This window comes from Gallus gallus, chromosome 4 (assembly GCF_016699485.2).
Source record: "Gallus gallus isolate bGalGal1 chromosome 4, bGalGal1.mat.broiler.GRCg7b, whole genome shotgun sequence".
NCBI lineage: Eukaryota > Metazoa > Chordata > Aves > Galliformes > Phasianidae > Gallus > Gallus gallus.
This window is the reverse complement of record NC_052535.1, coordinates 57502637-57512428: the sequence shown is the minus strand read 5'-3', so window position 1 is coordinate 57512428 and position 9792 is coordinate 57502637. Positions and strand designations below refer to the sequence as shown.

At 43.8% G+C, this 9792-nt stretch overlaps 1 protein-coding gene across 8 annotated transcripts in view; it reads right to left on the bottom strand.

Moving 5' to 3' along the window:
• Window positions 1-1148: 1148 nt before the first annotated feature.
• ELOVL6 (ELOVL fatty acid elongase 6) overlaps window positions 1149-9792 on the bottom strand; it is a 70545-nt gene continuing 61901 nt past the window's right edge. For 7 of the 8 annotated variants that reach the window (XM_046940314.1, XM_046940316.1, XM_046940317.1 and 4 more), the window contains one exon: window positions 4690-7032. In XM_046940314.1, coding sequence (XP_046796270.1) covers window positions 6608-7032 — 425 coding nt within the window. In that variant the 3' untranslated portion in view covers window positions 4690-6607. Of the gene's footprint in view, window positions 7033-9792 lie in introns of all 8 variants that reach the window. The other variant, NM_001031539.2, reaches the window with a different exon arrangement.

The window sequence follows — 9792 nt, the reverse complement described above, 5'->3', positions numbered from 1 at the left end:
TGGTAAGCCAGCTGCTTTGGCATACCCTTACTTTTAATTTTAAACAAACCCTGTTAACAGTCTGACCATCTGTACCACCCTCAGTGCACTGCTGGTATAAACTGTGTGGGGTGAGCCCAGGAGCAGAAATCCCACCAAGAACATCCCTCAAATGGTCACCCCATTTCCCAAAGCCCTCTCCCGGCCCCCTGGGTCACCTCTGCCACCCTCTGGGATGCGGTCACAGGACCAGGGACCATCAGGATGAAGATTCCTCACACCCATGCTGTGCTAGACCAGCGCATCTTCTCCTCTTCAACTCTTGCCTGCGTCCTCAGTCCCGTGCTTGTAATTGTGCCAATTTCCAGATGTGAGGGGATGTTTACCTGGGGTTCAATATGTTACATCCTTCCAGGCTGAATCTCAGTGGGCAGGAGTAGCTGCGGGAAATGACATGGTGTCATGTTCATTCCTGTAAGAGACAGCAGGCCTGTAATGCTCTTATCTCCCTAAACCTGGCCTTGCTTGCACAAAAATGTTCCCAAGTAAACAGTGCTCCCCTCAAAAGCTAAGGCCTTAGGTATCTTGCAGACATGCCCTGAATTTCCATCAGCCAACATGTGCGCCGTTTATCTTACGTAGATAAAGCCATGTCGAAAGCCAAAGAGGTGAACAGCAAAGCCCTTGTTAGCTGGGTTCCGCTGTCTGCCTGATGAACGTGTGGGGAAAAGGCTTTTAGTGCCCTTGGCAGTTCCTGTGCCACCATCAGGCTGTAAATGTCACTGTATGTCTCCCCAGCCAGCCCTAATATGGGCCTGACATGTTCCAAAACCACGATGCTCAGGGAATAAAAGGGGCACGTGAGGGTTGAGGTTTTGTTTCACCCCAGAGATGCAGAGATCAGGACTGCCAAAGGGCAAATGCGAATAAAGACGTCATGCGAGCATCAATTGCACTGCACTCATTCAGATGCACGTGTGCACACACATAGAAAATGCATATAATGCTTCTGTGTGCATATAATGCATGTGGAAATCAGAACATAGCAGAGATTTGTTGGGAAGCAAAAGGCAGAGCAGCCACGCTGTAGCCTGACGGCCAGAGAGCTGCTATTCTTTCTCAACAGCTGGACTTGATGGCACTACAGATTAATAAAACACGGAGATACGTTTTCTTTTGAACCAAAAGTTAAAATTTTATTTGGAATATCAATATACCAAAAGAAAAAAAAAATAAAAATAAAAACTTCCTTTTATGTAGTGAAATAGCCATTTGAAAATGGTAAAATAAAGGTATTTCTCATACTATTCTCTCGTAGCTATTGTACATGTATTATTTTCCCTTGTTTTTTTTTTCTTTTTTTTTCTTTTTTCTGAATAGAAATCTAGCTCGAGCTTTAAGGCTCCTCAAAGCCTAAAGCATGTAGTGGCTCTTTAGAGAAAGCAGATAAGTCAATCAGAGCTGTGTTTTTCCAGCAGTCAGCCCTGTCTGAAGCTGTCCAGGGCCGGACAGACGTGAGACTTCTCAGGAAGGTCACTATTTCAGGGGAATATCATTTCATACCCATTGGGAAATACCCTCTGACCCCACTCCATGCAGCATTTTATTGAGCTTTATGGTGCACTGGGAGGTCCCTGGTCTCCCTTCGGTGTAGGGCTCTTGTGCAGATCTCACCTTATATGTGTTTAAGAAATCAAATTAATTCTAGTCTGTGTGTGGTTGTTGCTCTGCTAGAGAGTAAGTCTTTAACAAGGCACTGATCCTGTCCTTGCCCCTGTAAGCAAAGGGTTTCTGTGCCCGTGTACACTGACCACAATGGAGCATTTGTAATAGCAGGATCAGGGACTCATCTTGTAGCTTGTTTTTTAATAAAATAAATGGGATGGGCAACCATCCTCTGCTATATTTTACCTGCTTTATCAGGGGGGTTGGACTCAACGGTCGCTAGAGGTCCCTTCCAACCCCTGCCATTCTGTGGGATTCCATGAAAATGTATTGAAATAAAAGAGTAGAAACACGCTGAGAGTGCTGAGCTGTATTTCTTCTCTTTTAGAAGGCTCATTGAGGTGGGGCTGGGAAATAGGACTGAGGACTAACGCCAGGGCCTTGGCAGTTTGTGTCACTGCCCTCTGAACCAACCACACTGCAATCGACTGAAGCAAAGCTGGTGCACATCTCCAGGCACCTGACTAGCAATCTCATTTTCTGCAGGTATTCAGCCGTGTGCTGAGCTTATGTGGCACAAACCGCACTCTGCTGAGCTTTCTTCCTCAACCAGTGCCACTTTTGTTACTTAAAAGTGGTTCTGCATTTACGGCTTGTGTATCAATAGCTCTTTTTCTGGTTCTGAAGTACAGAGACAGAATGCAAATACTGGAGACGTTATGGCACATGCTTACAAAGGCTGCTGTGTCATGGCCACGGTAATTGGCGCCTTTCACTGGCTGTTACCTGAAAACCTGATATTGATCCCCTAGGTGTCGTTGCTCTCAGTTAATCCATTCTCCTACGTTTTTCTTTCTAGGATAAAGAAACGACGTGCCCAGCAGTGGGCCGGCTGTTAAAGCACAGACCAGCAGACCGCAGGTCTTTGGCTGCAGCCTCCTTCCATCACGGCCCACCCTCATGGCAAGCAGGCCACTGGGCACGAGTCAGTCCAGCAGTGGTTCAGCCCTGTCCTCGAAGCTTCCTCCCTACCAAGGCACCGACTGGTCTCCGCTGCCACCTCGCCTGCAGTTTGTGCTCCCCTACAAAACAGGCTTTATTTATCCCTGCTGTTCAGCTGGACCTCTTTGACTGATTCCTTTCGCATGCTTAAACCCTTATGGTAAGATAATGCTTTTATTAGTTTCCTTTGAAATTGTGCTGAAAGATGTCTTTGGGAAGCAGCCACTTACATGTTACCAGTGAGCTGAGATGCACATCATCTGTGACTGACTTACAGAAGGCTTGTCAGCATGAGGGCTTTCCTTCTCCTCACAGGCATAGCTTGAAGGAACTTTGCTCTTAGCCGGCTTCTTGATGTTTTCCTACCAAATCCTGCTCACGGTTGCTTACAGGTAAACCTGCACAACCCTACTGTTTTTATTTCAGTACACTGGATAAATGTGTCAGACATCAAGCACAGACCTCGGCCCTGGCAGACTGACCTTATCATCAGTGTAACTTGCCTGACTTCAGCAGTGAATCCCCTGACAGCATTGTGGTCACTGTCACAGTCCCATAATGTTTGGCGCACTCTGCAAGCTGGAGTCCCCCAAGGTATGTGTGAATATGGCAGAACTGCAACTTTACTTAAAAGTTATTGCCAAAAAAAAAGGGTTCTGGTAGTGACAGAATAGTGTGCAAGTGTGGCCCCAAGGCTTAAATCAGGGGAAATAAGTAGGACCCAATTAGCTGTGTTTGGGTTGGAACAGCTAGAATATTAGAGGTGTCATTAGCTTAGGGATGACTGCCTTGCTGTTTAGGTGTATGGGTTAAAAGTGATGTCTAACTATCAAGTATGCACTTTTTAAAGGGAAAAACAAAACAAAACAACCAAAAAAGAAAAACAGCGTATGTTGACTTTGGTCTTATCCTCAACTTCTTTAATGTTAGTTGCCACACTTGCCTCCAGTGAAAAATCTCAGAGGAGAAGCCCTATGGCCATAGGACCTGTAGAAATGCCTCTGTGACATGGCAGTTCCAACTTCTGATGGCAGAGGTATCCTCATTTGTTCCTTACGTGTCTGATCTTGCTGTCCCTTCCCTATACACATACTCGCCCGCAAACCTATCCTCCCACTGGACGCCCCCACTTTTCCCTGCACACGTGGGGCACACCTATACTGCATCTGGAGGAGGCCTGTAGGTCAGCCCTTGCTCTGGAGCTACTGACCAGGCAGCAGAGGAGGAACCTGATCCTTGGGATGTGTGGGGACACCTCCAGGTCTAACGTGAGTGCTCACAGGGATGCAGGCAGGTTGGGAGCAAACAGCACCTGTGAGGACTTTCAGGGAACGGGTAAAATGCCTGCTCTGCTCAACTCAGTGTTGGCATTGCCAGCATCTCCATCTGGCACACACACAATGCTTTTTTTTCTTTCTTTTTTTTTTTTTTCCCCTCATGCAATTAAGGAACACAGTGTACAAAACACAGTGGGTTGTTTGCACACTTGTTAGCAACCCGCTCTGTTTTCTGTCTGTGTAAAACTTGGGCCACAGGTCTTCACCTAGCTGCAGTATCACTTCCTACTTGTAAAGCTTCTTGGGCTTTTTAGCCTTTACCTGCAATCTTCCAGCTACCAGGGGTTGCGTGCAGCTCCTTGCGTGGCACGATGGGGCTTCTACCAACACTTCCCATCTGCGGGGTAGGGAACTTGAAATTTGGGTTTTCCCTGTTACTCAGTCTTCATAACCTGGTTCTTAGCCAGGGCAAAATTAAGCGTGAGGATAAAGGCTTACTCAGCATTACAGTTATCTACTCCCAAGCTGTAAAACAAGATGGTTTACACATTTAATTGGTTTTGCCTATTGTTTCCATGTATACAGTAGTCCTATTAATGAATATCATAGCTTCATTACTGGATATCACATTTTGCTGTTTGTTGTGTACCATAAAATAACGTCAGCACATCAATAACTTAAATAACACAAATGTAAACATCTTTTCTGCTTGTTATAATTATGATTTCGGCCTACGGAGGCTTTTTGATTTGTAAGACCATTCACATAACATGGAATGTAACTTTATTTGTTTTTCTTTTGTATATAATGAGACACCAAAAGCCCTTGTCATCTCTTAACAGGATACTAAAGCAGCTCTGTTTCATGAATGACAGCACAATTAAAGCTAAAAATCGTAATTAAAAAAAAAACCAAACCCTTTGCACTGTACAATCTCAAATTAAAACAAGAAAGATAATGACAATCTTTTGCGTTAGCCAGGAAATGTGATTCTCTGCCGCTGGGCTTTTTTCTTGCTGACAATTCACAGAACGTGTATATGGGTGTAGTTATAGGTGTGTGTATTCTACGCAGAACAGCAGCCCCTATTTTGTTGATCTAGTTCTTCTAATTGTTTAGTTAAGCTACCTAACTGATACAATTTAGAGTACTACATTAACACATTTAACATCAAGTTTACATACTTGCGTCTTTGAAATACTAGGAACTTTTACACATTTTATTTGGCTTTGTAAGGACTGGAATATCACAGATAATGCAATCTATCCGTCTTTGAGAGAATATGGCTGTTATCAACTAGCTCTCTAAGGTTCAGAGTGAAATACGTTTCTCCTTATTTCTGTAGCCGACTGTGGAGAAGAAGAGCGTCTTCTTTAGTGGTCAGTCTGATGTTACAGTACAGACTCTGCAGAGAGAGAGATACACGTTTAATGAAGAACAATTCTCTCTGGACATTAGAGCTAAGCCATTGCAGCAAAATCACTCCGCTCAGACTGATTTCCTATACCGATGCCAAGAAAATCTTATTCCGGGCATGTTTTGCAGTAGTATCTCCATGTGACCAGGGGAGGGCTCTTGGCACATCTTCGCCCAGCCTGGCAGGTGCGTGCAGAGGCACAGAGCCACCCAGCGCTGCCTGGTCCTGCGCCTCTTCCCCTTGCCTTGCCTCCCAGGTCCACCTGACGCACGGCTTGGGAATCAATGGGAAGAGGGGCCGCTCGCTGGCAAGAGTGGCTTCTCATTTCCCCTCATTCCATTCCGTGTTGCTGTGGGTTAATTTGAGATTAATGGATAATTCTTAAAAATCACGTTTCAGTAGTTGCCTCCCTCTCCTTCCTGAACATTCATCTGCTATTAGCCCCTGGTAATTTAGCAAATATCAGTTGATTTAACCCTCTATGTCTTATCCTGCTGCAGAAACTCCTTGCCTTTAGCTGAAAAGCGCACTTGGAAAATGCACTTGCTGAGATATGTATTGCAACAGCACTTGTTTTCATGTTAGGCTCTTGTACAAGTCCTGCTCCTTCCTGCACTCCAGAGAGGTGCCTGCCTCCCAGCTCTACTCCCTTGGCACAGGACAGAACAGAGCACTCAATCTCTTCTTGCTGCCATTCATGACCACAATGGAGTTCAACCGCTTTCCGCATAGGTGTACGTGACATCCTCTTGGATTTCATTCTGGCTGAAGGTATAAACCTTTTACAGAAAAGATTTTAATTTCACAATCCTACCATTAATGTCAATGTCTTGTTCAACTTTAATGCTGAAAAACTATTAGAAAGAATTTAGAAACTTTTTTTCACAATAAATTTTTTTTCCATCCCAGGGAAACACAGTTTATTTAATGTACTATATTTTTTCCTCTCAATATTATTCCTTTCTGCTTTTCTTCTCTTTTCTTCTCACTTTTTTTCTGTTTCTCCTTTTCTCCTTTCTTTTCTGGAGCAGGCAGGTACAAGAAGGAAGGAGTCTTTTGTCAGCAGTCCTTTGAGTTAGAGTAGATTTCAGTGAGTCCTCACCATGATAGGATCATAAACTTACTGGGTTAAACCAAGCTAACTTTCCCTAAGCTGCCAAGTTTTAGCTGCACCATACATATATGTGTTTCCTTGTGCCATTTTCTTTTCTTGTAGTTTTGTTTTTCTTGATGACCCTGAGCTATGGCTTCTGTCTCATTCTTACCACTAGTCAACCTTCCTTGCTTTTGTGGTTTTGCCGATATAGGCCTCAAAGAAAAAATGGCAGAAGAGCACAAAGTAGCTGAGGTACATGAGAGAGGACCAGATGATATTCTGCACGTGGGAATGGCACTGGCCATGCTGCATCCAGGAGAAGACCAGATAGTTGATTACACAGCCGACCAACATCTGGGTGATCTGCGACAAGGTGATGAACATGGCAAACTTGCGTGAGACTCTGAAGCCAGCAGCCCGCAAGGCATAGTAAGAGTACATAACGGCGTGCACTCCATAGTTCATGGTCATAAACCAGCCACCGCCAGCCACCATGTCCTTGTAGGAATACCAAGAATAAAGTAACACAGTAATGTGGTGGTACCAGTGTAAGAAGATGAGCTTCTGTTTCCTAAGAATAATGAATATTGTATCTCCTGTAACAAAAAGAAAAAACGGAAAAGAAAAAAAAAAGGGAGGGGAGGAAATGAGAAACACATCAAACACAGTTACTGAATTCTGCAACGCTCTCTTTCCATTGCTCTTGCTAGAGTATACGCTTTTGGAGCGCGAAAGAGCACCTCAGCAACTGAACTCAGAGCTTGTCAGATCTGAGCGCCAGCTTGGGTCTTACATCTTGGTGCTTTTTGGAAAACCCCAAAATCCCTTTTTTGCTGACTGGACAGCCCCTGTTTGAAAATTCCATAGGTCTTTGCTGTAAACATAATCTGTGAAAGCCTGAAGTGAGGCACATGGACATACGTGCATCACCTCCGACTGTCAGACTATCGTCTATTGTGCACTGCGACTATAAGAGAAAACCAGAGAGCAGAAAATCTACAGAGGAAGTAGCACTGTGGTTTGAATGCCTACCTGCAACTGGCTCTAATTAAATGTTATTATGCAAAAAGCTATTGCGTACATAACCTACGTTACTGAAGGTATGTAATTGCCAGAAAAGAAAATGATTTTAGAAAGAAATTTGGTTTATGTTGAAATGAATATTCTCTCTGCAAATTCATGTTACTGTTTTAGAAAAGCAAATTCTATTCCTCGTTCCTGCCCTTTTCTTTCTTCTGCTTCTCATGATTGCTCTGAGCATTCCAATTAGATCTAGCCTATACCTAATTAGATATAATGAATATATATTTATGCTACTTATGTGCTATTGTTATAGACAGTGTTTCCAAACAGGTACCTTGAGATTTGAATCAGGGGCCTTATTTCTACATATATATCCCTGAAAATCCAAATAAGAGTATCAGTGAGGGCTGGAACTGAAACTGCACCATCTGTGCTAGGTCTCCAATAAGCCATAATACTTCTGTTTATCTCATTAGCTACAAGATGTTGACTCACGTTTCAATAAGTAATCATATGACCAATTTATTGTTGATGCGTAGTTTGAGCTGACGTCCTCCAGTTTTAACCAAATGAAATTTCAGTGGTTTTGCAGCAATTTAAGCAGCAGGAAACCAAAGGATTCTGACGCAGCAAAACAATTGGTGTCTGTCCCTTTCAGTGTTTATGCTGATGAATTGCTATCCCGTAATTTGCTGAATCAAATTCTCTGCTGAAAGGTGAGGACTTATTTTGTTGCACACCTGAACACAGTGAATTCTGCAGCCCTTTGAGGTTCGGCAAAGGCATTCACCACAAGGAAAGCTGGAGGGCTGCTGAATCACTGTCTCCTTCCTATTAAAACAATCCTCTCTTATACTAATAAGCTGTGAGATCAGAACACACACAGATGGGATGTTAAGTTGGCTTTGGCATGCATATCATAAGTATCATTACAAATAAATCACTGGAGAGACAGCCGTTTATAAAAAGCCGCATCACACTGGATTTGGGATTTAAAAAGCCAGGGATGTTGTGGGATACTGGCTTCTATCTAAAGATAGCTTTCAGCATTCAGAGAGGAAACACATTACTGTTCATAATTGTATGCCCACACATATATGTAAGGATGAATGCTGCAGAATGGAATTAGCTTCTTGCTGACACAACGGCTCTAGCCCAGCCTCGCACGAATATCCATAGGGTGGGCAGCTGCCAGTGATGCTACTCAGATTTGTCTGCACTCACTGACTACTTCAGAAGTGATTGGCCAGGCCTAGTAACGCTGAAGGGAGTACCAAGGGAATCACCCTTTGTCCTCACAAAAGTTTCAAGGGAGCAGAAGGGATGTGATGTTTTCTCAACATCTGCATCATGATCATGAAGTATACTGGTCCCTCGAGGCTGGACCTACAGATCTACTGCGTGAACTTGCAAAGCATGAGACCCCAGCTAAGAGCAATACTGGACTTGTATCTCCTGCTGCTGGAAGATGTGGGGTAACAAACAAAAATACAAAGCACATGAAGCGTGCTTGACTGGCAAGCTTGGGTATTAGAAGGGTGACAGTGTGTTCCTGGCAAACTCTAGTAGACTTGAAAAAAACCATCTCTAGAACTACAACTCTAACTGATGTTTCCTAATGGAGATTTCTTATTAGCTTTTCCTGGTTTTCATTCTACCTACAGCTCTTACTGTGTTGGGATGCCAAATACCCTTTAGTAGTGGCCACTTGCAGATGAAGACAATGTGTAACAGCAGGAGCTCTGAAGAGGAACAGGAAAACCTTTTGCCATTTACAGGATGCCTCACAACTGTGAATCCATGGCTGATGTCCAGCTGTTGTTAGGTAGCTAAAATCCATGGCTGACAGATAGCAGATAGGCTACAGGAATTAATGGACAGGTTGGTGATGAGACAGTCTCCAGTCCTTTATATACACTGGAGCTTAGTTGAGGACTCGGACCTACCTGTTCTGTTACCTGAAACCAGCGTCGTCATAGGTGTGCTGACAAAGGCTAGGAGAAAGCTCAGAAAGCTGAGCTGTAATTTCAGCTTTGAAGATGTGTCTAAATGGGGCACACTTTGGAAACCTTCATCTGGACAGCCTGAGGTGTATATAAACACATGAGACTGTCCTGTATGACTAGAGCAACCAATCTCAGGGCTTTACACTCTGCCAAATTAATTGCAAGAAAAGTAGTTTTGAAACAACGACAAAGGCCCAGCTGTTCTTTAGACAGACTGCCAGAGAGGCAGAGGAGAAAGAACAGCACTGAACTTGATGGCATTTAGAGAGAGTGCTCTCTTTGTTCTGCTCTAAATAGGCATAGCAAGAAAAAGGGAGACAGGGTACT